The sequence below is a fragment of the Fistularia commersonii genome, chromosome 21, assembly GCF_037954325.1.
Source record: "Fistularia commersonii isolate RoL2024-O1a breed Wild chromosome 21, RoL_Fcom_v1.0, whole genome shotgun sequence".
Classification (NCBI taxonomy): Eukaryota; Metazoa; Chordata; class Actinopteri; order Syngnathiformes; family Fistulariidae; genus Fistularia; species Fistularia commersonii.
In genome coordinates this window covers 1232066-1260039 of record NC_141304.1, presented here as the reverse complement: position 1 = coordinate 1260039, position 27974 = coordinate 1232066, and the positions used below count along the sequence as shown (strand labels likewise).

At 55.3% G+C, this 27974-nt stretch overlaps 1 protein-coding gene across 3 annotated transcripts in view; it reads right to left on the bottom strand.

Annotated features, from left to right (window-relative positions):
- The window catches only part of bsnb (bassoon (presynaptic cytomatrix protein) b), a 39242-nt gene extending 12727 nt beyond the window's left edge, over positions 1–26515 (bottom strand). For 2 of the 3 annotated variants that reach the window (XM_086168781.1, XM_086168780.1), the window contains exons 1-5: positions 26224–26515; positions 22589–22949; positions 15049–15768; positions 7653–8354; positions 48–6023 (exon numbers count right to left, since the gene is read on the bottom strand). In XM_086168781.1, the coding sequence (XP_086024907.1) occupies positions 48–6023; positions 7653–8354; positions 15049–15768; positions 22589–22949; positions 26224–26432 (7968 nt within the window). In that variant the 5' untranslated portion in view covers positions 26433–26515. The remainder of the gene's footprint in view (positions 1–47; positions 6024–7652; positions 8355–15048; positions 15769–22588; positions 22950–26223) is intronic. The other variant, XM_086168782.1, reaches the window with a different exon arrangement.
- Between the last annotated feature and the right edge of the window lie 1459 nt (positions 26516–27974).

Below are 27974 nucleotides of genomic sequence, written 5' to 3'. Positions count from 1 at the left end.
CGCTACGTTCCAGTTTGGGTCGGGTGAAGAGGCGGAGAAGGTCTTACCTGGCTGTTGGACAGGGCCTGCTGATGGTAAGGGGAGAAGCGGTTCTTGGCGGGGTCTTCCGAAGTCGGGCTGAGGGGCTTGGGGTCGGACATGGAGCGCTGCACGCTCTTTATGGGCCTCGGCAGCGTCTGGTGGCGCTGGGGCGACTCGGCGGTGAAGGCCTTCTGCTGGGGGGTCACGTGGGCCTTGTTCAGCTTCTCCTGGGAGGCGAAGGTCGTCTCCAGCATGCGATGGGGGGACAAGGGCGACACCGGCGAGTACAGAACCTGGGGAGACTTCGGCGGCTGGCGGGAAGGGGACTCGCTTTGCTGCTGCTGGTAACCGATCTCCAGGGGGTCCGGCTTCCGACGCTCGAACTTGGCGACTCCTTGAAGTCTGGGCGAGGAGGCGTCGGGCGTATTGGCGCCGACGATGTGCAAGCTCGTGGAGTAAGGACCGATGGTGGTGGGGACGCTCAGCTGAGGCGCCACCACGCCTTGGGACTGGGACTCCGGCTCCGTCTGGCAGGCCAGACTCTCCCCTTTGTGGGTCCTCTCCGGGGCGGCGATGTAGTGCAGGAGGTCCACCTTGGAGGTCTCGGCCACGGTGATGTGGATGGCGGGCGACACCCTTCCCAGGTGGTCCGATTCCGTCTGGCAGGAGGAGTCGTTGGAGGTCTGGATGGCCACGCTGGCGGACACCACCGATTTGCTGTCCCCTCCGGAGTCGGAGTGTTTGGACCCCCGAGACCGGCGGCGCCGGACCGGCTGCTGGTCCCAGTCTCCCTGGTCCTCCTCGTCGGTCTGGACGCTGCAGTCCGCGATGCGCCGGGTCCTCCTGCGCCGGTTGACGAAGCGCTCCTCCCCGTCTTCGTCGTCCGTTTGCACGCAGCTGTCGGCGATCCTCCTCACCGAGTCGTCCTCCGTCCCGTCCCTCAGCCGAGGCATGGAGTTCTGCTTCTTCATGATCTTGGAGTCGTCGTGCTTCTCGCTGGTTCTCAGGGACATTTCCGAGGCGGAGCTGTGGATGGGCCTGGCGGCCACCATGGCCTGCACCACCTGCCCGTCCTGCCAAAACTGGACGCTCTGCCCGTCTTGCTGAATGACCCTTCCGCTCTGATCGCAGATGATGAACCCTTGCGTGGCCCCTCCGCCTACGACCATCCCTTGAAGGGTACCCTGGGCGGAGGTGGCCGCCGCCGCCGCCGCCGCCGCCTCGACCGCCGCCGTCTTCTGCCTTTTCTGCTCCTCCAGCTGCTGCTGGAGCTGCTGCTGCAGAGACTGGATCTGCTCCAGCTGCATCCTCTGCTGGGCCAGTTGCTCCCTTTGCATGATGAGCTGCGTTTCCCTTTCCGCCTGCTGCTGCTGCAGCACCTGCTGCTTGATGGTCTGCAGTTCTTGAATCTCGCGCTGGACCAGCAACTGCTCTTTCTCCCTGTGCCGCTGCAGCTCCATGCGATCTCGCTCCAGCTCCTCGTGGAGGCGCAGCTGCCTCAGCTTCTCCAGCTCCACCCGCTCTCGCTCCAGCTGCAGCATGTGCTCCTGCTGCTGACTTAGCCGCTCATCCTCCTTCCCTTTCTGGGCTTCCGTCGGCGGCGAGAGCTTCGGACCGCCGGCCGCGCTCGTGTCCTGCGGTAAAACCGAAGGTTTGGCCTGAACGCCGGGTTGGGCGTGAGGTTGCGTCGGAGCCAGATACAAGGGTTCCGTCTGCTGGGGCGGCTGGCCTTGAGCTTGCGAGACGGACCCCTGAGCGAGATCCGCCTTCTGTTCGGCGCTCGCTTGCGCGCCAGGCGGCGGCGGCGGGTTTTGCGCTTGGGTCGCCGCGGCGGTTTGCGACGCCGTCGTCAGAGGCTTCCCGAGGTACACCGGGGCGTCCTGGTGCGCGACGGGTACGCCGCTAGACTGCGCGGCGGGAGCGGAGTACTGGTTCGGGGGATAGGTGTACTGTCCCTGCGTGGAAAGTGGCATTCTGGGAGTCACTTGAGGCAACCTGGTGAGGCTAGCCAGCGGTACGGCGGTCACACCGGCGGGGTATGGCCTGTAAATGCCTCGAGGCATGGGGCAAATAACGGAGGTAGGCTGGGTGGTGATTGGCAAAGTAGAGGCTATGGGGGTGTTTATGGTGGAGTAGATCATGCCGTCCCCTCCTCTCATAGCAGCAGGGTACAAGGCTCGTATGCTCGCTTGTCTAGCGTTAATTAAGTTTGTTAGCGTTTGGCTGTTGGACGTCGCTCTGCCGTCCGGCCCGTACAGCAAGTTGGCCCTTATCGACGCTAAGCTCTGCTGGAGGTTAAGCCTGCCCAAAGGTCCGCTCCGTCCGACCCCGAACGGCAAGAGCTCCGGGTTGTTCCCGTAGCGGCCCCCGAAGTGGTCGGCGGAGTTGAGCGCCGCGCACATCTGACCGATCTCCCTCGCCGTGGTGGCGCTGTAAAGAGCCAGATTGGAGTCCTGGGACCCCGTCAGCTGTTCCCGTGGACTGCGGGGATAGTCGGAGTTGATGTTGGACATGGAGCCGTAGCGCCGGATGGGTAGACCGGGACCCGCGGCGTCCATCCCTTGGTGACGCAAGTCCGTGTAAGAGCCGTACTGCGCTCCCGTGCCCAGGTACCCGCCTTGGTAAGCCTGACTCGCGCCGCTGAGATCCACGGCCAGGCCTCCCGGGACGCCGGTCTGATAGTGTCCGGCGTCCACCATGGAGGGCAGGTTGGTGTCGGACATGGAGGGCTGGATCCTTCCCGAGGAAACCGCCGGCGACCGGTAAGGTTTGGGATCCTCCGCCGCTCCCTGGGTCGCCCGCAGGGGGTTTTTGTCCGCCGACGTCGCGGGTTTCTGGCCGAACGGCCCCGGGCAGGAGCTGGCGAACGGCAGTTTGTAAACCACATCGCAGCAGGCGACTTGGTTTTCCTTTTTCATCTGTCCGGTGAGGTCCATCACCTGAGGAGGAGGAGGAGGCGGAGGAGGCGGCGGCGGAGGAGGAGGCGGCGGCGGCGGTTCCTCGCGCTTCACCAGCTGAGTCACCGTTCCCGCCGGCGACGCGCCGCTCTCGTCCAGCTGCACCATCACGCCGTGAGGCTTCCCCGTGGACAAGTTCATCGCCGTGGGCTTGTTCTGGAGCTCTAAGGCGACGCCGCTGTAGATGTCGCCGGGGTCGCCGGCCTGCGGCGCTCTGAGAACGGCGCTCGCCGTCACGACGGGCTGCGAGCCGCCGGTCTGGCTCGCCGCCGGGTCTTTCTTCATCAGCAGCGGCTGAACCTGATTGGCCAGATTGTAACGGGCGAAGGTGGACTGTTTCTGGTGCTGCTGCAGCTGCTGCTCCAGGAGCTGCTGCTGCTGCAGGAGCTTCTGCTGTTGGAGCTGCAGCTGCTGCTGCTGAATGCCGAGGTTCTCCAGGCAGGCGTCGATTTTGGGAATCGACGGGTCGGTCGGCGGCGCTTTGGTCTGGGTTAAACACACCGCCAGGCCGACCCCCTGACCCAGATCCACCCGGTTCTGCAAAGGGTCGCCGTAGACGACCGGCTGCTTGGTCTGGGACATGAACACGGAACCCGCGACCGCGACGCTCGCCGCGGTCGGGGTCGACGCGGACGCGTGCGGCTGCTCTAGCGCGTTGAGGTTCATGATGAGCGGCTGCACCGCCGTGTGCCGGCCGGACGGTTGCTCGGCGCCCAGAGAGTACCTCCTCGAGTCCGAAGCCAAGGACGTCAGATCCATCCCTTGGTCCGTCATGATGATCGGGGCCGGCCTCATCGGGGCCCTGAGGTCCACCACGTTGGTGGGATGGGTTTGGTCCTGAAGCGAGACCTTTGAGGCTTTACAAAGGGATATATTGTCCATGGAGACGGAGCCGCGACCCTGCGGCGCCGGGACCGCCGCGCCGAAGCCGACGTTCAGCTTCTCGGCGCTTTGCGAGATCCGCGAGGGTTCGGGAGAACGCTGCACTTTCGGCGACGTCGGGGAACTCGTCGGCGACGACAGAGGGGACGTGGAGGAGTTGACGGTGATCGGCTTGGCGGGATCGGAGGCGAGCGGGAGCGCCGCGGCGGGCGAGTCTCGAGAGGACGGTTGGCGCGCGAGCCGCGGCGACGCCGACCTCTGAGGGGCCGGTGTGCCGTGGGAAGCTACCGGTAAAGTCGGTAGCTGTCTGCCGCTTCCGCCGGCGGGCCTCGGGTGCGTCGGGCTTTGCGCCGGGGAGGCGGCGGGCGACGCCGGAGGGCTGGCGCCTTTGAAAAGGGAAAAGACTTTGGACGTCAGGGAGGACGCCGCCGGGTCGCCGGTCGCCTGCGCGGGCCTCTGCGGCGCCGCCCTGCCGCCGCCGGCGTTCCGATGCGTCGCCGTCGGACCTCCTTGTCCGACGACCCCTTCGATTTTGGCACTCTGCGTCATCATCCTGTTTTGGGTTTCCTTGGAAAGATGCGCCGCGTGAATCCCCATGATTCTGGGGTCGCTCCCGGCGGCGGGGAAGGACACCGGCGCGCTCACCTGGGTGGGGCTGGAGCCGGGCGTCAGGACGGTTTCCGCCTCCAGACGTTGCTTGCCGTCAGGCTGACCTTTGTGCGGAGTCACCGTTTGCCTCTGGATGAGCTGGGCCTTCTTCATCATCTCCTCGTAGACCTCCTCGGCACTTTTGAGCGTCTTATCCGAGGGCGACGCGGCCGCCGTCTTCTCCGTCGGGGAGTAGAGCGACGTGAACGTGGGGAGGTTGTACTCGTTCCCGGACTTGTAGAGCTTCCCGCCGATCATCTCGAAGCCCTCCGCCTCGGAGTCCATGGAAGGGGAGTATTCGGAGCAGGAGGAGCGGTGAAGCTCCTCCATCTCGGCGGCTTGCCTCAGCTCCTCCGTCGGCGAGGCGTCCTCGATGGGCGACAGATTGCTGGGCGGCGTTTTGGATCTTTCCCGCCGCCTCTGCGCCCGCAACTCCTCTTTGTCCCTCTTGGTTTTGCGAGCGGTGCTTCGGATCCTCTGCTGCTCCAGGTCCCGCATCTGCTCCTGCTCCCGGAGGAGCTCCTCCTCCTCGCGGAGTTCATCCTCCTCCGACGAGTCCTCGATGGTCGGCAGCAGCGGCCCGTGGGACCGGTGCCGGGCCTTCCTCTGCTGCTTCGCTTCTTCTAGCCTGGCCCGCCGGCTGGGGCTGCTGTCGCTGTCGTCCTCCATGGACGACACCGACGTCGGGGACGTTCCCGAGGTGTAGCTGGGAGTGGTGGCGGGCAGAGTGGACGAGTACTCCCCCTTGGATCGCTCCTCCGGCGAGCCCGTCAGGCTTTCCATCTCCAGCTCCGGCTCGCGCAAGTCGTGCTCCGCGCTGAGCTCCATGTCTCGGTTGTAGCTGTTGGTGTTGTTGAGCTCGATGGTCTTGAAGCGCCTCAACCCTCCCGCCATCCCCACGTCCTCCTCCTCCTCCTCCTCCTCTTGGGTCTTGTAAGCGCCTTCTCCTTCCGCGGCGTCGTCCTCGAAGCTGTCGGACTGCCGGGCCGGGCGTCGCCTCTCCTTGCTCGCGTCCCCGCCGGCTTTGTGCCCCTTCTTGGTCTTCTGGTTGGCGAACTCTTCTAGCTCGTCCTCGTCGGCGCTCATCTCCAGGATCTGCCTCCGCATGAAGTCCTCGTCCGTCGCGTCTTTGTGCGACTTCTTCTGCCTGACCGGCAGGGGCGACAGGCCGCTTTCGCTGCTGTCCTCCACGTAGTCGTGGCGGAGCTTGCAGCTGAGATCGTCCTCCGACTCGTCCCGGGCCGCGTCCTCCTCGCCGGGACGGTAATCGGGCGGTTCCTGCGCCACGGAGAGCGAGTGCGGCCGGTGCTTCTGGTCCGCGGCGGCCTCGGACTCCAGCAGGGGCTTCATGGAGGTCTCCAGACGGGTGATTTCCGGGGGTACCGACGCCCCTCGCTCGTTGAGCTTGGCCCCGTCTTCGCGGATCTTGCCGGTGATCTCGCCCTGGGAGCTGGAGATGCCGTCCGAGGAGTACCCGGTGTCGCTCAAACTCTGCGAACTCGACTTGATGTGATCCTGAGGGAAGAGGGGAAGGAGGGGGAACATCTCGGTCAGAAGCAGAAGAGACTCCGTTTCCCGTCTTACATTTAATAACAAGCTTCGGCGCGCAGCTCGCGTCCCCCTATTTCATCGGATCCCCCGGCTGTTACGTTTTCGGACGCAAAGCCACGACGGAGAGTCCGATGAATCGAACGGGACAGACTCCGGTTCTACCGGGCGCCCGGAAAGAACCGGCCTTTTCGACCTCGGAGGTGAAACCGACCCCATAGAAGCGCTCCGTCGGGTCGGTACCCTTCGGGAGCGTCCCCGGGGTTCGAGTTCACCTCCCGAGGGTCGAGGCGGCGACGACGGACGGACGTCGTACCGACGGTGGATCGGACGGACAGACACGGACAGACAAGCGTCGGCGGGCCGCATGCTCGACCGCCGTCTCCAACCCCTCCGACCGGCGATGGGTACCCGGCATGCTCCGGACACTGAACGAGGACAAATAAACTCACAATTAATAAGGAAAGAAAAAACGGTGAGGCTCGTAAGGGTATAGATGAGTGTCGTGATGGCAAAGGAAAGTGAGTCGCCGGCACTGATAGGCTACCGTACCTCCTCCGAATGAAGGTACCGACTCCGTAAGGAAGGGGGTCATACCAGATGTTGCACCAGGACAACAAGTAGTACCGGCATCGGTGGTACCGGAGGGTGATTATGACGGATAAGAAACAAATACAGCGATCCCTCGCTAGAACGCGGTTTTGCTTTTCACGGTTTCGCTACTTCCTGGATTTGCACGGTGTTCTGCGTTCTGATTGGCTTAAAAAAAGTCACTCCGCTTCTTCTCTACCTGTGCGTCAATAACGTCGCAGTCTAATATGTAAACGTACGTAAAACAGCTTGAACAATTTACATTCTCTCGCGATTTCGAGTTTCTCTGAAACCCGTAATGTCGACAAAACGCTCCGGAGCGACAAAAGTTAGCGGAAGATGCTATCTATGGCAGATAAAGTTAAACTTCTGGACATGCTAAGGGAAGCTAAAAGCTACGCGGCTGTCGGTCGGCATGACGGAATGAAGGAATCTTCCGTTCGTTCCATAAAGAAGGAAGATCAGGACGTTTGATAAGGATGCAAAAAGGGTTGCAACTGTTTTTTTCATCATCATTTTTAATTTTCTCCCGTTTAATCCAATTCCTCGGGTCGCGGTGGGCGGAGCTAATCTCCGCAATTTAAAGCCTTCTGTTCACACTGATGATTAAAGTTATCATTTGACAGTACAGAAGTAATTTGTTGAAAAAAACGTTTCTAAAATACAGTACTTTTATTTGGGAAACAAATAATCGAGCCTGTAAAACGGTTCGTTCCTTCTTTTCAATGTATAATAAAGTATTTAATTGTATAATAATTGTAAAAAAAAATAAAGGTTTCTACTTCACGGGTTTCTTTTTGGAACGTAAACAAGGGTTTACTGTACACGTTATCTCGGGGAAGGGGAGGCGTGGACTGAATCGGCATCGACCGACGATGACGGCGCTGGTGATGATGTCGACGCCGTCCATGAGGTCAATGACTCTGGAGAATGGGTACGATAATCGAAAAGTAAAAACAAATCAAAAGGGTGCGTCGGCAGGCGGTGAGGTGGCAGGAAGCTCACTTCTCGCTGTCTCGACGTCGGGCCGTCTTCATCGATCCTCGCCTCTCGCGGAGACGCCTCAGGTTGGGCCTTCTTGGGCGACGCCTTGACCTCCTCTTTTAGGGGCCTAGAAGTAACCTTCGTCTTCTCCTGGCCGTGCGTCTGCTTACGTACCTGGGCGCCGCCCGCCGCTTTGGACTGAGCCGGCGCTGTTTTGGAAGCCGTGGGCGTGGCCTTGGCGTGAGCGGGTGCCGCTTTACTAGAAGCGGAGGAAGGTTTGGCCGCCGGGGAATGAGACGCTGCCTTGCCCTGAGCCGGAGGGGCGACGGAACCCCTCGCCTGACTCTGCCCTTTGGCATGACTCGGGCCTTTGGCCTGGTTGGGCTGAGCGGGACCTTTGCCCTGACCGGGAGACTTACTCTGGGCCGGAGCTTTGCTTTGAGGGGAAGCCTGGGTCGCCCCTCTGGTTTGAGGGGGCGTCCCGGCCTGTTTGACGGGAGAAACAGGGCCACTTACTTGTGGACCGAGCGGTTTGTCTTGCTGAGGGCCCGGAGGCCTCGGCCCCGATAGATGAGCGGGTCCTTTCTGCCGGGGGGGCTGCTGGCCGGCGGCGGCGGACGGCGGCCGCGGGGCTCCCGGAGGCTGGGCCGCCGGCGCAGGGATATCTCCCAAGCTTCCAGAGAGAGCCCTCTGTGTCTGGCAGTTCAGGCAAAGCCACTCCTTCTGCAAGAACAAGACAGAGATACAAGTTGAGATCCACCGCGTCCGAACGGAAACGCCCTTTTCCATCCATCAAAGTCTCGCGAAGCCTCGAGTTCCCCGGCGTGGCGCTAAAAGTAGGTCGCCAAAACCGGGGAACGACAGTTGGAGCTGCAGAGGTAAGACCGAAGTTCTTTGGCCACGAGAGGTTCTTGTTTCAGAAGCTCGTCGTGTTATTCCTCCCTCGGGAGAGTTCCTTCCCCGCAACACCGCAAGAGCCGAAGATCTCTCATTTGTCGATTCGGCTCTTTGTTCCACCCGGAAGGCGCTCTTCTGGGGGCGCTAACCGATAGCGTCGCGGCTCGGAGAGTCTGGCGAGCTGAATATTTGAAAACCCGTCCAAACGAGGCCTTTCATCTCCCGCGGAGGATTTAATCATTTGACAGCATCGAGCGCGCTCGGAAAGAGCGCCGCGCTAATACAAATGAACGACGGAGCTCACCTCTTCCGCCCTCTGCAGTTTACCTTCGGCATCCCTGCGGAGGACACCTTCATTCGGGAGGAGGTCTTTAAATAAACGTGGAACACAACCGTGGAACGTATGAGCTGCACGGATTCGATTTCAGGTCAGCGCGTGGATCGATGAGGCTGAAACGCCGTGGGAACCGGAGGTCGCGGAGGAAGATCGAACTTCCCGGCGTCGAATCTGAAAACCGACGCCGAAAAACGACGGGCACTTCGAATCCGAGGTGGTCCCCCAAAGGGTTTCGTGATGTTCTGGTGCCGACGGGGAGGTCCGGATCACGGTGGACCGGCCCCTCGAGTGTCCGGTGACCGGAGACAAAACAAAGCACGCCTGGTGGCGCCAAACGATTATCGGTCCCCCTCGGCTCCGCCGCCTGACGTCAATGATCCCAGAGTCACTTCTGGAAGAAAAATCATCCGGTGCTCCGAGGCAGAAGATCTGGAGAAAGAGATACCGCCGGTCTCCGGTTGCCCTTGCAAACAGGCTAACCTACAACAGGCCTCGTCCACCATCGTCCGGGAGATCCGGTCCCTCGCCTCCAGACCGTCCTGGACGGTTTCTATCTTCAGCTCAAATACGAGCGCGTGGGCGTCTCATGGTGGGATGTCGGACGGCGTCTCCGCGCTACATAAACACGAGGATTCTGCTTCCTGCTGTCATGACAACGCCATCCGTCGCAAACCACGCCTGGAGGCCCCTGCGATAATACAATTATATCATACATCATGTCGTCCTCTGCTTGCACATCTTTGGGCTGCTCCCTTCAGGGGTCACCACTCCACCTCCTCCGTCTACATCTTCTCTTTGGTCTTCACCTTCACCTCCTCTATCTATGACCCCGCCATCTCAGTCCAAAAAACATGTGCCGCCCCTCTAGTGGACTCAGTCCTGATCCTGCCCATCCTGGTCACTCCCAAAGAGAACCTCAACCTCTTCGTCCCTGCCACCTCCAGCTGCTCCAAACCAAACAGCGTCGCGCCACCTTGCTGGTAGTTATCGTGTGGAGAGCGACCACGCCTTCGCCTCGGCGCCTGTAAAATGGGGTTTGGAGATGGGAGTCCACCTCCTCCGTCTACATCTTCTCTTTGGTCTTCACCTCGCCTCCTCTATCTATGACCCGACCATCTCGGTCCAACTCCGAAACATGTGCCGCCCCTCTAGTGGACTCAGTCCTGATCCTGCCCATCCTGGTCACTCCCAAAGAGAACCTCAACATCTTCATCCCTGCCACCTCCAGCTGCTCCAAACCAGCCTTGCTAGTAGTTATCACCTAAAGAACGACCACGCCTTCGCCTCGGCGCCTGTAAAATGGAGTTTGGAGATGGGAGTCCGCCTCCTGGAGCCGGGAAGAGGAGGAGGACGGGGCGTGGGTGCACAAACGGAGCGCCATCACAACTCAATTACCGCCCTCGTGCAACGTCGCTGATAAATAATGGAGTTCTCTCGTCTGGAAACCCAAGCCATTGGAATCCATTAGCGCGGTGGAAACACGCCGCTCGCCACCGAGTCTTTTTTCCTGAGCAAACAGAAGCCGCCGCAACAACGGCGCCGACTCTGACGAGGACCGCGACCTCTCGCGGGACGCTATTTTTAACCTCCGTTCAACCGCTTCCCGGAGACGCCGTCCAAGTCCGACAGGCGGCGCGGCGTGGCGCCGGGACCCGGTTCCAACGGAGGAGCTTCATCCGAACAGGTGCGCCGGTCCAAGAACCACCTGCCAGCTCCTGAACTCCTCGCAGAGGACGGGGAAGGGAGCGGGGGCGGAGATGAAGCGCCTTTCCGCGGACAGACGGGACTCGCGGAAAAAACCGGATCGGCCACCCTGGCGCACATGCGCGCCCACGCGCACGCTCGCGAGATCGTCCCCGAAAACCCGGCCCCGCATCCCACGCCCTCGCGACTAGCGTTTCTTTTGTGCACCCCGGTAGAACCGAGCCCCGGATACATAAATTACGCGCCGATCGCCATTGTTCTTCTTACGGTCTCCGGCGCCGCGCTCCTGAATCAGCACAACATGGAGGGGAGGGGAGCGGAGGGCGAGCCGGCGCCGAGAGGAGCAAATTATTCATGTGGAGTGCTCGGGAGAGCCTCCCACACGGCCCGCGGAAAATCAAGCCGCCATAAAAACACGGCGGTTGACTCAATCTCCCTTCCACGACCAAACTTCCAGCTTCTGGAGGACCGCCTCGTCTTCTTACGAAGGTGCCGGAGGTCACCCCTCCTGCGACTTTTGAAGGTGTACCTTAGACCAGTGGTCCCAAACTCCGATAGGTCTTGTTTTTTTTTTAACGGTTGGCCTCCGAGAGGCTTCGTTGCCTCTTCGGAGAGCCGGCTCGGTGCGTGGGAACCTCCGTATTTGAAGTAGGTCTCCCGGTACTATCTGCTACATACAGCTTTCTTTTTCCCCCTTTGCAGAAACGTCTGTTTGTACCTGATTTTGCGAGCTTGTGGGTTTAACGTTAGCGTTAACGCATCATGTGACCGGAACAACCGTCTTGACATGCGACAAGAGTCAGAGACGGAGAGAATTCGGTCATTTTTGAGGGACCGCTGCCTAAAAACAAACCAAGTAACCCTATGGGGATCAGTAAGGTACCTACTGGTACCTCGAGGTCCACATTAACAACTGGACTGGACACAACGCTGATGTCCTCTACAGGAGGGGTCGTAGCAGGATGTTCTTCCAGAGGAGAATGAGCTTGTTTGGGTTCCTCAAGACCATCTACCACTCTCCGGTAGCCCGTCTCTGGTATCTCTAGTGGCGGTGGGGCGGGTGAAGGACAAACACCCGCCCACACCCGTCGTCCCGACCCGACGCTTCAGATGCTACTTCGTGCCCACGGCCACCAGGCTGGAGAACGGCAACGTGGACGGCACACAACACCTCCGGCCGGCCCGAGGAGCATCTTGGCGACCGCGACCTCACCCCATCACACAGGTCATACCCTAACTCCTGATACCCTTGTTGGTGTCACTCCATTACCGATCTTGTCGTTCTTGCGCTGCTGTGACAAAATAATTTCCCCTATCGAGATCAATAAAGTATCTTATCTGAACCCGCATCGCTTGGTTTCCATGGCGATGGCCATTCGAGGGTTTTACGTAAGAGGAGAGGCGGGTCCTGCGGGACCTTCTCCTGGTGGTCTACGCAGTCCACCAAGTCGGCCCGTTAAACGCGGACAAGAAAAAGCAAAGGACGATCCAGATACTGCGTTTTTTTTTTTTTTCTGCGTACTTGTACCTCAGTACCCGAAGTACTCGTCCTTGTACTGCGGTACCTCCCTCAGATGTTTTACCCCATATATTTTTTATCATGCTTGCATATCTCAGCAGCTTCTCCTGGGAGGAGGAGGCATCTGCTGAATAGGAGGGTTTCAGCACCACCAGCGCCAACCTCTGGGATCACTACAGGTCATGGAGAACATGCAGCAGAAGAGCAACATCTCACTTCCTGTTCCGCAGAGAGGCGGGGCCTAACCGGGAAAAGGCAGCTGTCCATCACAGACGTCCAACCAATCGCGTGGAGGATGGTGGAGACTCTGGATCAGAACCTTCTGGACGAACACCAGAACATCAGATGACCTTCAGCACCTTCTTTCCAGAAGAACGCCCTCCTACTTCCGGCTGTTTGCTTCCCCTGCTCGAGAGCGGGGTCGACGGGTGCGCTGCTTCGGCGCCGACGTGCACGTGCCAGGGGCGTGAGCGCCGGCGTGCACGTGCCACGGGCGTGAGCACCGGCGTGCCAGAGCGGTAAGAGCCAGCAGGAGATGTAGGTCAATCCCTGGTGACTCCTTCAATGGGGACACGTGCATGGATTACACAGGAAGTGAGGGATCATCTCACCCCCCCCGCTCCTCTCCAGGGGGCGGGGCTTAAGGCGGCGTTCTCCGCACGCCGTCACCTGGAGACCATCTGACGGGATACGACGTCACACCCTCTGATGTTTGGTCAACAGGAAGCAGAAGGTCGATAGATGGAATTTGGCGGCAATTCAGAAATTGGCCCCCACGTAACCATGGTGACAAGGAGGTACAGCGCCCGTCCTTCCAAATGCTGGAAACATCTCAATCATTTCCAGGATCTTTTCTCCATCCGTCCAAAAAACAGTTGGCAGATACATTGAAGACTCCGCATGGTTGGATTCCTGTGATTGGCGGTTGACCGGTCCGAGTTAAACCCCGCCCCTCACCTCAGCGGCAGCAGGGATTGGCTCAGATGTTGTCTACCTCGCCTGGAGAAGCTCCCTGAACCCCTCATCCCACGTGAGGTACTGGTTGGTGCACAAAATCCAGACACTTTTCCCAAACAAGAGCCAGACCTCCTCGAGACCCGAACCAGTCCCGGTCCAGATCTGGACCTGCCCCCTTCTTGTAGCTACATGGAGGACCCTTGCTCTACTGTCGGAGGCTAATAGACCAAATGAGGTGCAGAACTTGCTGTGGGGACCCCAGAGGGGAGCTTTAAGCTGCCTTGCAAGATGCTACCATGACCATCTGGAGCAACTGGGGGTTCGGCGTCTTTCCTGATGACACTTCTTCGGCATGCAGAGGGGAAGAACCAGGGAACAGAACCGTCGACCTTCTGCGTGGACTGAAGCTGCACTCGATGGAGTTCCCCCCGAATGGACACATCCTTGATGGTCCAATGGGTGAGCCTCTTCTTCTTCTTCTTCTTCTTCACGGGCTTGTTTCCCGACCCAACTCCATCCCGTGTTGTTGCTCATCGGTAGCCCCGCCCTTTCCCTACCGCCCCTCGCCTCAGGCACCGCAGGAAAAGGGAGCGCGCCAACACGACGGGTGAAGTGATGCGCCTCGACAAGAGGGCCCGACGGCGGAGGTGGGAGGGAGGGTGCTGGAGAACCTCTAGCGGGCTACTGACAGCCAGAACAGAACACTACTAGGGAGCGGAGGAGGTGGAGGTGCTGGTGGTGGTGGGCACGGTTGAAGCTTGTTAGCATGCCCGGCAGGCCTTGAGGATGATGACTTCTGAAGAGTGCGGTCTAGCTAGTGCAGCTAGCTAGAGAACATTCACAGGAGTCAGGTGGAGTGCAGAGGAGGACAAGGGGAGGGTGGGGGATATGATTCACCTCGCGCTCCCCGGACGGTCATCCATCACTGCCGAGTGCCGGCAGGGTCGACCTTCGCCGATGCCAGAAGCTCCGCGGGTCCGAACCGTCCCCTCGGTATGATTTCTAAACCCACTTCAAGAGGATCGGCTCTGATAGTTCGGGTTCTCCGAGTTCTCCTACAGACCAAAAAAGGACCCAGGAAGGACTCCCGTGGGTGTCAACCAAGGGGTCGGACGTCTGGCTCTTCCGGGTTAGACTCCGCCTCCTGCCTCAACGACAGCCGCGATTGGCTCCGCCCGCGTGGAGTAAGCTGTTTTGATAGCGAATCGACGAATCAATGAACTACAGCCGCGACTCTGTAAATAAGCCGTTTCCCGGCGGCGGCGCTAATAAGGGATTATCTTATCTTCTACAAATGTTTTTTTTTCCCCCGACGCGTCTCTCTTTCCAGGACGGCTCGATACAAGGAAGCCGTGGCTGCGAAATAATGAGATGTTTGAGGAGATTAGCGGCGCCGCCGCCCGCGAGCCGGGATTAGACCCGCCGATCCCGACTCCTAACTCGTAGCCTAGCCGTAGCCGAACACGAGGCCGCCGATGGAAGCGCGTCGGAAACCGCGGTAACCATCTGGTCACCATCTTCACATCTTCCAAACCGGCGTGGAGGTTTCTCCGGTTCGCCATCGACTATTCATGACGTTCTCTTCATGTTTTCGGTTCCCGTGCGTTTTTCGGGGTTGGACCTCCGGGCCTGTAGGGGGCGCTGTCACACCACGGCGCATCTCCCTGAGAAGACCCTCGGAGGCGGATGGTGCGAACACTAACAATAACTTCAACCTCCTCCACTTCTTCTCCCGTCAGGGATGACAACGTTCTGCTCCGCCGCCGCCGCCGCCGCCGCCAATCAAACTCGCCACGGACGGCGCCGGAGGACGAGAAAGGACGACAAAATGGAAGAGACGTCGGATGTTAACAAGCACCCCTCCTCCCGCGAGAAGAAGGAAAGGGACGCCCGACAGGCACGTCGGCGCTCTTGTTTCCATGGTGATCTTTAAAAAGGAAAGAAAAAAAAGAAAAGGGAATCGGCGGCGAGGGGAAGGAGGGTCGACGGCGGCGAGCGCTAACCTGGTGCAGGTGCGGCGTGGGGTTGAATCCGCACATGTTGCAGACGCGAGCGCGGCACTGGGTGCAGGTGTTGTAGTTCGGCTGCTCGCCGGCGCCGGCGCCCACGTTCAAGCCGGTCTTGCACAGCGGGCAGCGGGCTTTGGGCCCGGGAGGCGCATGCTGCGGCTGCTGCTGAGGGGGCGGAGCTTGGGGTCCCGTCGCTTTCCCGGGCGCCGTTTTAGCGGGGGGTTTCTGCTGCGGCGGCGGCGGCGGCGGCGGCTGGGCGGATTCGGATATGAGCGTGCTGGCCTGGTTCAGGAGCGAGGCGCCGAAGCCGAAGAGCTTCCCGAAGGTCTGCTCCGGCGGCGGCGGCTGGCGAGACGGCGAGCTGCCGGCGCTGCGCGTGTGGTCGTGGCGTGCGGGTCGAGGCTGGTGGGCCGGCGAGCCGCGGGAAAGGTCGGGCTGCGACGGGGCTTTAGCCATGCCTGGGAGGGGGACGGAACCCGGGGGAAGACGGGCTCGCGGAGGGCCGGGCTGCGTCTGCGTCTGCGTCTGCGTCTGCGTCTGCGTCTGCGGTTGCGTCTGCGGTTGCGTCTGCCTGGCGGGGGCGTCGGCGGGGGGATCGGGTTTGGCGGCGTGGGAGGGCGAGTGGATCTGCTGCTGGCTCTTGGAGCGAGGCGTGGTCATGTCCATCCCCAGAGCGCGCTGCATCTGGCAGTTCAGGCAGAGCCACTCCTGCACCTGGACGGGACGGAAGGCGGGAAACGGTAAGAAACACCGGAGGAAACACACACCACGTTCAGCGTGTGTGTGTGTGTGTGTTTTCTCTGGTGCACATTCACTCATTCATTGTTTTACTCCATTTCTTTCATCCATACGTTCACTCACTCATTCATTCCTGTCTTCATATATTCACTGATCCATTCATTCACTCATTCATTCACTTATTCATTCATTCCTGTATTCAGACATTCACTTATTCACTCATTCATTACTTTATTCATTCACTTAAATATTCAGTCAGGTACTCATTCATTCATTCATTCACTTATTCACTTATTCAGTCATTCATTGATTCATTCATTCACTAATTCATTCATTCATTCACTAATTCGTTCATTCATTCACTCATTAATTCGTTAATTAATTTATTCATTCATTCACTTATTCATTCATTCCTGTATTCAGACATTCACTTATTCATTGAATCACTCATTCATTACTTTATTCATTCACTTACATATTCAGTCAGGTACTCATTCATTCATTCATTCATTTACTCATTAATTCGTTAATTAATTTATTCATTCATTCACTTATTCATTCATTCATTCACTCATTAATTCACTAATTAATTTATTCATTCATTCACTTATTCAGTCACTCATTCATTCACTCATTAATTCCTTCATTTGCTGATTCATTTGTTTCTGTATTCATTTGTTCACTTATTCATTGAATCACTCATTCATTTGTTTATTCATTCTCCTATATATTCAGTCAGGTACTCATTCATTCATTCATTCATTAACTCATTCAGCCTTTCTTTCAGTCACTCATTCATTCATTCGTTCATTAATTCATTGAGTCACTCATTCATTAGTTTATTCACTCATGAATTCATTCATTCATGAATTCATTCATTCATTCACTTATTCATTGACTCACTCATTCATTTGTTTATTCATTTTCTTATATATTCAGTCACTCATTCATTCGCTCATTCATTCATTCATTTATTCATTCGTTCATTCATTAATTCATTCACTCATTCATTTGTTCATTCATTCATTTCCTTATTCATTGAGTCACTCATTCATTAGTTTATTCATTCACTTCTATATTCACTCATTCACTCATTCATTCATTCATTCATCGATGCTCTTCACCCTCCTCCTGCTCTCATGGAACCAGGCCTTGTCAATCATCCACTCATTCATCCATCTTCACTGAACCTGCTGGAGGCAGGAGAACATGGAGACTGAGAACCCTGGCGGGAGAACATGGTGAGAACCCAGCTAGAAGCTGGAGAACCCTGGCAGAACAACATGGAAGGAGAACACTGAGCAGACTAGAAGACCTTCCCCTTCCTCCTCCACCTGCAGAACACGGACGTTTATGAAACCTGATCCCGATCCAGGAGGACACATCAGCCGTTCGGCGCACGTTCCACCTCCTCCTCCTGCATCTCCTCCATCTGGCTCTCCAGAGAAGATCTCCCTGCAGGGGCCGGATCTCCAAAGAGCCCCGGATTTAAATCCACTTATTTTCACCATCGCTCCTCTTAACCTTCTCCGATCAATATTTCATCAACAGATGAAAACCGACCGCCGCCGAGAGAACCTGATGTGCTGGCGCGCGCGTGCACGTGCACATGCACGTGTGTGTGTGTGTGTGTGTGTGTGTGTGTGTAAGTGTGTGTGTGATTTATGTTATGAAACACCATCCCTGATTCACTCCCACAGGCAAGCTGGAGATGCTTCTCTCTTTTTAGCTTCCCGGAGCTACGGCGCGGCCTCACACACACACACACACACACACACACACACACACACACACACACACACACACACACACACACACACACACACACACACATCTCCTCCACCTTCTTTCCAAGACAATCAGAGGATTGCCGGTTCAACTCCAGGATCCTCACTCCATCTGAGCTGAGAAGCTCCAGATGGTCCGGCTAGTCATCTGTGTGTGTGTGTGTGTGTGTGTGTGTGTGTGTGTGTGTGTGTGTGTGTGTGTGTGTGTGAAGGGATGAATGTGGTCCAGAGTGAAGGTGTGAAAGGTGCAGATGGTTATGCATGGAGAGAACACCACCTGCATCAGGATTCATCAAGAGTCAGTGGGTTTTGGGGGTCTCGGGGGTTTTGGGGGCGGGGTTTGGGGGTTTTTGGGGGCGGGGCTTAAGCGGCGCCCCAGATTCGAGCTCGGGCGAAATCTTTGGGCGTCCGCGGGATTCGGAGCGCGGCGTCTCCGATGGATTCTTGACCCACTTCCTCCGGCGGTGTCCACTTCAGGGGCCGTGATGTAACAGGCTGGAAACCAGCCCCCCCCCTCACACACACACACACACACACACACACACACACACACACACACACACACACACACACGAGGACAGTTTAGTGTGCATGGATGGGTGTGTGTGTGTGTTTGATGTGGTTCATCTCATGCTGCAGAAATGATCTTTGAAGGAGGAGCTGGAGCCAATCAGAGTGGCTGATGGGGAAAAGGGGCGGGGCTTATTCTTGAGCGGTCACCTGTCAATCATCCCATCCAAACTGCAGAGGCTTCGACGGATCTGTTTTTGGACTGTTGGAGGAAGATGGAGAACCCAGTCCACCATTAGATCAGAACATCCACATCTTCAGACCTGAGATGTTTCATTGTTTCTGGTGTTGATCCAGCATCTCTGGTCCATCTTCTCTGGTCCATCTTCTCTGGTCCATCATCTCTGGTCCATCATCTCTGGTCCATCATCTCTGGTCCATCTTCTCTGGTCCATCATCTCTGGTCCATCTTCTCTGGTCCATCATCTCTGGTCCATCATCTCTGGTCCATCATCTCTGGTCCATCTTCTCTGGTCCATCATCTCTGGTCCATCTTCTCTGGTCCATCTTCTCTGGTCCATCTTCTCTGGTCCATCATCTCTGGTCCATCATCTCTGGTCCATCATCTCTGGTCCATCATCTCTGGTCCATCTTCTCTGGTCCATCTTCTCTGGTCCATCATCTCTGGTCCATCTTCTCTGGTCCATCATCTCTGGTCCATCATCTCTGGTCCATCTTCTATGGTCCATCATCTATGATACATCTTCTCTGGTCCATCATCTATGATCCATCTTCTATGGTCCATCTTCTATGATCCATCTTCTCTGGTCCATCATCTCTGGTCCATCTTCTATGATCCATCTTCTCTGGTCCATCATCTCTGGTCCATCTTCTGTGATCCATCTTCTCTGGTCCATCATCTCTGGTCCATCTTCTCTGGTCCATCATCTCTGGTCCATCTTCTATGGTCCACCTTCTATGGTCCACCTTCCCTTGCCTTCTTCTCTGGTCTGTCTTTTCCGGTTGCCTGTCTGATCCATCTTCTCTGGTCCACTTTCTCTGGTCCATCTTCTCTGGTCCATCATCTCTGGTCCATCATCTCTGGTCCATCTTCTGTGATCCATCTTCTCTGGTCCATCATCTCTGGTCCATCATCTCTGGTCCATCTTCTGTGATCCATCTTCTATGGTCCATCGTCTCTGGTCCATCATCTCTGGTCTATCTTCTATGGTCCACCTTCCCTTGCCTTCTTCTCTGGTCTGTCTTTTCCAGTTGCCTCTCTGATCCATCTTCTCTGGTCCATCTTGTTGGGTCCATCATCTCTGGTCCATCTTCAATGATACATCTTCTCTGGTCCATCTTCCCTTGCCTTCTTCTCTGGTCCATCATCTTCATCTTCTGTGATCCTTTGTTTCTGATCCTTCCTGTCATTTGCATCTTCTCAGATCCTTCCTTTCTGGTCCGTCCTCTAAAGTCTGCCGTCTGTGGTCCATCTTCTCCATCCAGAACAAGGTCCTGGGCTGATAGCAGGCTTAGACCGGTGGAAGCGAGCGATTAGCGGCGCCGGCGTCCCGTCCGAATGTCAGCGGGCCTCTGGGGCCGCGGAGGCGGAGCCTAAGCTGGATTAGAGGCCCCGCCGTGGCGACCAGACATTTGGAGGCTGAGAAGATCAGCAGCCCGACCCTTCGGTGACTTCGCTTTGGACACCGAAGTTTGTAAACGTTCTCAGAAGGACTGAGGGAGTTAGCGAGGAGCATCTTCCATCTTCCACCTTCGCTAGCGGGACACAGGAGAACCCGGAGAACCCGGAGAACCCGGAGAACCTTGAGCGAACCAGCAGCCGACAGAGATGAAGGTGAAAGGCCGAGAAGCGCGGGTTCTCCGCGTTACCGCGATTAGCTTAGCTTAGCTTAGCTTAGCTTAGCTTCAGCCCAAGAACTCTGGCATTCCTGGTGGGCTAACATCATGCTAGGTGTTAGCATCGTTATCCAAATGGGTTTAAGAAGAGTTGGGTGCTGCACAGAGGGTGTGTGTGTGTGTGTCAAAACAGAGTGTGATAGTTTATTTATGATGTGTGTGTGTGTGAGAGTGTGTGAGTGTGTGTGTGTGTGTGTGTGTTCCCACCCCCATCCTTCTCAGCTGCAGTGTTCCAGACAGAAGGAGGGTAGGAACTATTAATAGAAATTGGACCAATTATAAGGCAGATGTACGATGGTGATGTGTGTGTGTGTGTGTGTGTGTGTGTGTGTGTGTGTGATCCCAGCTGTCATCTTCATGCTACGCTATCACCTTTCCCTGCTGTACTGCTGTCCCGCTAAAACCCGTGTCAAACTCGAGGCGACGTCATTTCAACGGCAAGAACATCTCAAAAGTTCTGATTGTCTTCAAACAAATGCATTGACCATAAACTACATTTCCCACAATTCATGCTAATCATGTTAGCCGCTAAGTGACGGCGTCCCGCCGTTAGCTTGCAGTGTATCCACATTTTCAACAAGTGTAATTAAGGACCACAAAAGATCCCTGAATGTCCAGGAAGAGAAAAGTTGATGTAGATCAAGAGGCGAATACATGTTCGTGTTCCTAACGAGGAGCTAAGTATGCTAAAGTTAGCCTTCCGGAAAAACAACAAATTGCCCGAGAATCAAAAGCCAAACTACAGTGACAGCAGAATGTGTTCAGTGTAAGCTAGCTTTGTAGCAGAGCAACTAGCAAACACTTCTTTTTTACATCTATGCAAGTACATGTGTAGCATTTTGGATTTGAATGAGTTATTCATTGTGCGAATAGAAAAAGCAGAAATACCGCTTAGCATCTGGATGCTAACGGGCTAGCAGCGGAACTGGAAGCGCCCTTTTTTTTTTTTAAATCTCTGCAAACGCGCTGCTCCTTAAAATATAAATCTAATTCCTTCCAGAAGTGGGTTCATGTGTTGATTTATTTCATATCTTAAATTACTTTTCCCCATTTTAAGTAACATTTGTTCCAACTGGCTGTGATATTCACGTGTCACATCGGACAAACATACTTCGCTATTATTTCGTGCTTAATTTCCGTAGAAAGCATCTTCTGCCTGGGTTCACCACTTTCTTAGGCCCATGATAATTGTTAAAAAAGATACACAAAGATATAAAATGATGCCACACAAGAGATGGATGAAGCGTATTCGAGTCGCGGGAGCTCGCTTTCGATATCGAGTGTTGATTTTCTCGCTCTCGTATTCATATCATGACATTTTTTTGCTCGAATGGCATTTTACTTCTTCAAAAATTCACACATAAAATGATTTGTATCTTAAGGGGCCATTAGTATTTTACACCGGGCTAACCATGCTAGCAAGGGTAACCAGGCTATCAAGGCTCACCAGCCTCGCAGGGCAAACAAGGTTAGCAAGGGTAACCAAGCTATCAAGGCTAACCATGATAGCGCAGGTAACCAGGCTAGCAAGGGTAATCATGCTAGCAAGGCTAACCAGGTTAGCAAGGGGAACCAGGATAGCAAAGGTAACCAGGCTAGCAAGGCCAACTCGGTTAGCAAGGGTAACCAGGTTAGCAAGGTCAACCAGGCTAGCAAGGCTAACCAGGTTAGCAAGGGTAACCAGGTTAGCAAGGGAAACCATGCTAGCAGGGCTAACAAGGTTAGCATGGGTAACCAGACTAGCAAGGCTAACCATGCGAGTGTAACCATGTAGGGTCACACTTGTAAGGGTAACCAGACGAGCAAGGCTAACCATGCCAGCAAGGCTAACCAGGCTAGCAAGGCTAACCATGCCAGCAAGGCTAACCAGGCTAGCAAGGCTAACCCCTCGATTTCAGCTCCTCATCACCGCCTCCATTAGCGGGAACACGGATGAATCACGCCGTCTCCTCTCATTTCAAGCGACGCCAAAGCTGAGTCCGTGCTAACCACACACACACACACACACACACACACACACACACACACACACACACACACACACACACACGTCACATGCACGAGCAACCAAGCCCATTTTCAAAAGGAAGAAGAAGAAGAAGAAAAAGACGAAGAAATCCCTGAGTGACTTCAACCCGCCCGAAGGTGACGTGACGCTCTGTGACAGCTGACATCGCCATGGCGACGGCGAGGCAGATGGTTCGTTCCCGGCGGCGGCGGCGACGCCACCGGGATTCTCGCTTGCAGAACGGTAGGTTCCTCAGCACAGAGATGGAGGTTCACTTGGAACGCTAGATACCTCCGGGGATCGACCAATCAGCATCGACGTCTGTCGGAGCCGAGAGGCGGGGCTTGGAAGCAGGAAACGGCGAGAAGACCATTTCCTGCCAGAACGACGCGACACGGCAAACTCCAACAACCAGATGTCGGGACGCCGCGCTAACAGCTACGTAGCTAATGTTGGCGTCTCCCTAGCGTTAGCGTGCTCCCGTTAGCTCGGAGGCTAATCCGAGCCGTCCCGATGTCGCGGCGGGTCTTTCGCGGCGCCGTCGGCGACAAACGGCGGTTTCCGGAAGGCCTACCTCGGTGAGGTGAGGGTTGGGGTTGAAGCCGCACTGGTTGCAGACGTTGGAGCGACACTGCGTGCACGTGTTGAAGCTCAGCTTGTCGTCCGCCGCGCCCATCAGGTCGGTGGTCTTGCAGACGGGGCACAGCTTGCTGCTCGGCATGGGCGCGATCTGAGGCAGCGAGTACGGCGAGGCCGGGGCGCCGCCGCCGCCGCCGCCGCCGCGGTCCGGGGACGCCGACGGCGACCTGCCGCCCGCCGCCTCCACCTGCAGGCTCCTCCTGGACGCCTGGATCTGCTCGCCGCCGGACGCCGGAGTGTCGTGGGAGGCCAGGCGGTCCCCGGGACCCTTCAGAACCAGGTCTGATGGAGGAGCTCTGGGGGGAGGAGCACAGGAGAGGGGCGGGGCTTAACCAGGACACCTGTCAATCATCTGAAACGTCAACCTCTCATTCGCAGAGAACCAAGGGAGGAGAACATGGAGGCGACCAAGGGAGGAGAACATGGAGGCAACCAAGGGAGGAGAACATGGGAGAACCAAGGGAGGAGAACATGGAGGTGACCAAGGTAGGAGAACATGAGTGAACCAAGGTAGGAGAACATGGGAGAACCAAGGGAGGAGAACATGGGAGAACCAAGGTAGGAGAACATGGGAGAACCAAGGGAGGAGAACATGGGAGAACCAAGGGAGGAGAACATGGGAGAACCAAGGGAGGAGAACATGGAGGTGACCAAGGTAGGAGAACATGAGTGAACCAAGGTAGGAGAACATGGGAGAACCAAGGGAGGAGAACATGGGAGAACCAAGGTAGGAGAACATGGGAGAACCAAGGGAGGAGAACATGGGAGAACCAAGGGAGGAGAACATGGGAGAACCAAGGGAGGAGAGCATGGGAGAACCAAGGGAGGAGAACATGGGAGAACCAAGGGAGGAGAGCATGGGAGAACCAAGGGAGGAGAACATGGGTGAACCAAGGTAGGAGAACATGGGAGAACCAAAGTAGGAGAACATGGAGGTGACCAAGGTAGGAGAACATGGAGGCAACCAAGGTAGGAGAACATGAGTGAACCAAGGTAGGAGAACATGGGAGAACCAAGGGAGGAGAACATGGAGGCAACCAAGGGAGGAGAACATGGAAACGACCAAAGTAGGAGAACATGGAGACGACCAAGGGAGGAGAACATGGGAGAACCAGGCAGAAGAACATGAAGGAAACCCAGGAAGAACATGGAGACTCTAGAACCGATCTTCTAATGGTGAATAAAATGGGTTTTAAATGTTAACACAATCATGAAAAATGTGTATTTGTTCACATTCCACTATTAAAGAACCTTTAATAACTGTATTAGCTGTGTAATAGCAGTGTAATAGCAGTGTAATAACTGTATTAGCTGTGTAATAGCAGTGTAATAGCAGTGTAATAACTGTGTAATAGGTGTGTAATAGTTGTGTAATAAGGCTAATCCAATGGTTTTGCTCCGAAGCCCGTCTTCTTCTGGCCTCCTCCAGCGCTGGAGATGCCAGAAAGCGAACAAACACAATCCCGTCGTGCCTTCATCCAGGCTCCCTCTGACATGTAGCGCCATTAGCGCCCATCGGTGTCAGTGTCCGAGCAGCCGTACGGAAACACTCCGCGTTTCTTCGCCGATCTCCGAGAAGATCTGCTGGAGAAGATCTGAGAAGATCTGCCGGACCTTCAGACGACCTCTTGGCCGAAGCCCAACGCTAATGACGTCGCGCGAACGATTCCAGTGGGGACGTGGAGGACGGGGATCTCCTGAAAAGACGCCAGCCGTTAGCGACGCCGCGAGCTAGGACACAGCCGGGGGGCGGGGCTTAACCTGGACAGCTGTCAATCATCTCTCCAGGTTCTCAAGCCCCACCCCCACCCTGAAGCCGGCCGCGATTGGTTGATTGACGGCGGCTGAAGGCGAACACGTGGTTCCATGTAGAGCTTCACCTGGAGGAGAAGCTTCTCCTGCTCACCAAGGGCGACTGTGCACGGAGAGCTGGAGGAACCTTCTCCACCCTGGACCTCCTCAGAGATGAAGAAAACATGGAGGTCATTTCAGCGAGGGAGGGGCTGCTGCCTCGCTCAGCTACACCACCTCCATCTCCACCTCCATCTCCACCTCAAACATCTCCACCTCCATCTCTTACTCCATCTCCAACATCTCCCCCTCCATCTCCACCTCAAACATCTCCACCTCCATCTCCATCTCTTACTCCATCTCAAACATCTCCCCCTCCATCTCCACCTCCATCTCCAACATTTCCCAATCCACATCCACCACCTCCACCTCCATCTCCACCTTCACCATCTCTAGCTTCACCTCCATCACATCCATCTGCACCTTCACCACCTCCACTTCAATCTCCACCTCCACCTCCAACATTTCCCCATCTACTTCCACCACCTCCATTCCCAACATCTCCACCTCCACCTCAAACATCTCCACCTCCGTCTCCATGTCTCGCTCCACCTCCAACATCTCCCCATCCACCTCCACCACCTCAACTTCCATCTTCATCACCTCCACTCCCAACATCTCCATCTCCACCTGCACCTCCAACATCTCCCCTCCACCTTCACCACCCTGGCCTCCATCTCCACCTTCACCATCTCTAGCTTCACCTCCATCACGTCCATCTCCCCCTCCACCTCCACCATCTCCACCGTCACCACCTAAATCTCCATCTCCACTCCCAACATCTCCACCATCTCCGTCTCCATCATCTCCACCTCCATCTCCATCTCTTGCTCCACCTCCAACATCTCCACCATCTCCACCATGTCCATCTCCACCTCCACCACCCCAGGTGATTCTGCCAGACCTTATGAATAACCGTCCAATCACCAGCCTTCTCTGAGTCATGTGACCACCGGGTGAAGGGGGGGTCCAAAGCCCCTCCATCCCATAATATTATTTTCCTCGGGGGGGGGGGGGAGCACTCCAGGTGTGAACAGGTGCAGCAAGTTACCGCGCATGCGCACTGCGTAGGCGCAATTAAGGCGACCTCGGATATCGATGGTGTGTGTGTGTGTGTGTGAGTGTGTGTGTGTGTGTGTGTGTGTTAATGGCAGACATCGACACACACACAGGCGACCTCGGATATCGATGAGGGTTGTGTGTGTGTGTGTTGGTGTGTGTGTGTGTGTGTGTCGATGCCTGCCATTAACTCTCACTCACACACACACACACACACACACACACACCCACTGCCGCTCCCAAACGCCCAATCAAACGGTGCGGCTCCGATTCCAATCGATATCGGTGCGATCGATCCGCGTCACGTCCACGTCCGCGCTCACCTGTTTCGAAGACGCCTATGAATCAATCGACGCCGATTGATCGATCGATCGATCTGTGCACGTACGAGGGCGCGTCGGTCGGCGGCGGGCTTCCGGTGCACGGGAGTGGGAGTGGGCTCTCCCGTCCATTCATAATTGTGCCGATGTCACGCGTGGGGCGCCGTGAAATGACACCCGACCCCATCCGGACGTCGAAAGCCGTCCGCCGGGTGACCGTCAGGCGTGTGCGTGTGCGCGTGTGCGCGCGGCTGATGTTGACAATGAGAATAGAATGGAAGTGAATGAGCACCGCGGATTCGCTCACCGGGGCGTCCCGGGCGGGCGGGCCGCGCCGTACCTGCTAATCCCCGGGCCGGGCGAAGCCCCGCTCCCCCCGGCGGGAGCACCGTTGCTCGGCTTGATGAGCTGTCCGCCGTCCGCTGGTGCTGAAACGGAAGCCGGAGTCGCCGAAGCGGCGGCGGCGGCGGCGGCGGCTCCGGGACCGGCGGCTCCGGGGCCGGCCTGTCCCGCCGCGGCCTCCCCCTCCATGCTCGCCTCGTTGCCCATCGTGTCCGGCGGCGGCGGCGGTGTCGCGGGTCGGTCGTACGGCGGTGACAACAGGTCGGACGGGACTCAGCCCTGCTCCCCTTCCGCCATCATCACCTACAAATCAGCACCGCTCACGACGCATGCGCAGTAGGCCCGGCCGGGAGACGGGAGCGCGCTGACGCAATGGGCGGGTACCCGTTGCGTGCGCGCTCCCGACCCGCGGTCGAATCCCCGGATGTGAATGTTTTGGATCGATCAGGAGATGATATTATATTTGATAAGATAAGATAAGATAAGATAAGATAAGATAAGAACAACTTTATTAATCCCGAAGGAAATTGTTGTGCCAGAGTTACAGAAAATATAACAGTAATAAATAATAAAAAGGCAGAATTAGAAATGAAAATAAACTATAAACTATAAAGTGTCTCAGTGAAACTATAAAGTATCTTAGTAAACAAGTGGTAAAACTATAAGTGTCTTAGTAACAAGTGAGGTAAGGAGTGCACAATAGTTTGATAAATGGAAAAATTGTAGTGTAGCTGTTATGAAATGAAATATTGCAGTTTTTTTTTTTGTTTTTTGTTTTTTGTTTGGTTTACTTTTAAGCGACAAAAACAGATGAACTGTGTGGTTATGTTATTTTACAGCCTGGCCGAGTTTTTTATTCACAAAAACGGAATGAAAAAGTGTTCCCCCAATTTTACGTTCTTTATAAATTATATAAAAATCCTTAAAAGGTATGGAAAAATCCAAAAACCAAAAAATATAGTTTGATGTCCGAAATTCCTTGTGAACCACCAAAGTAAATACATGTTATATCTATATTAATGCTATATAAATGTGATATTAATATATTCCCCTTGCAAGTTTTTTTCTATTTAATTTATCTGCTAACAGTTTTTTTTTAACAGCTAACAGTTACTGCTAACAGTTAAGACAATTCATATTTCATTATATTTCTTATTCTTCCTCCTTTCTACTATTATCTATTACTGTTATGTTTTTTACTTGAAACTCTGGCACAACAATTTCCTTCGGGATTAATAAAGTTGTTCTCATCTCATCTCTCATCTATTTCTTATTTTATTTATCTATTTATTTATTTATTTTTTTTAACTTTCTTTTTTGTCTGGCATTAAACATTTCTCACAAACCTTTAACGCTGTTAACTTCTGATTGCATACAGAACGAATGTCCTTATGTGCTTTGCTCCCTCATCCCCGGTTGTTTGTCATGTTTATTTGAACATATGTATATTTGTTTATACTGTTTATGTTCAATTAAAAAAGAATGTTTTCCATTGATCCGCGTTGGTAGATATCGATATTCATTTCACATTCATAAAAGGAAATGGATCGGAAATGGATCAATACGGAAGCCGATAAAAGGAACTTTATTTTGGAAAAATGTGTTTCATATTTGTGTGGATGTGTATACGTGCATAGAAAGTAAGTATGTTAGCAGTAGTTTACTTGTATAATTTTGTATAGTTTTGTGTTTCCCCTGGCTAAACAGATTTGTTGTGTATATATATTGAATAAAAATTAAAAAATGAGG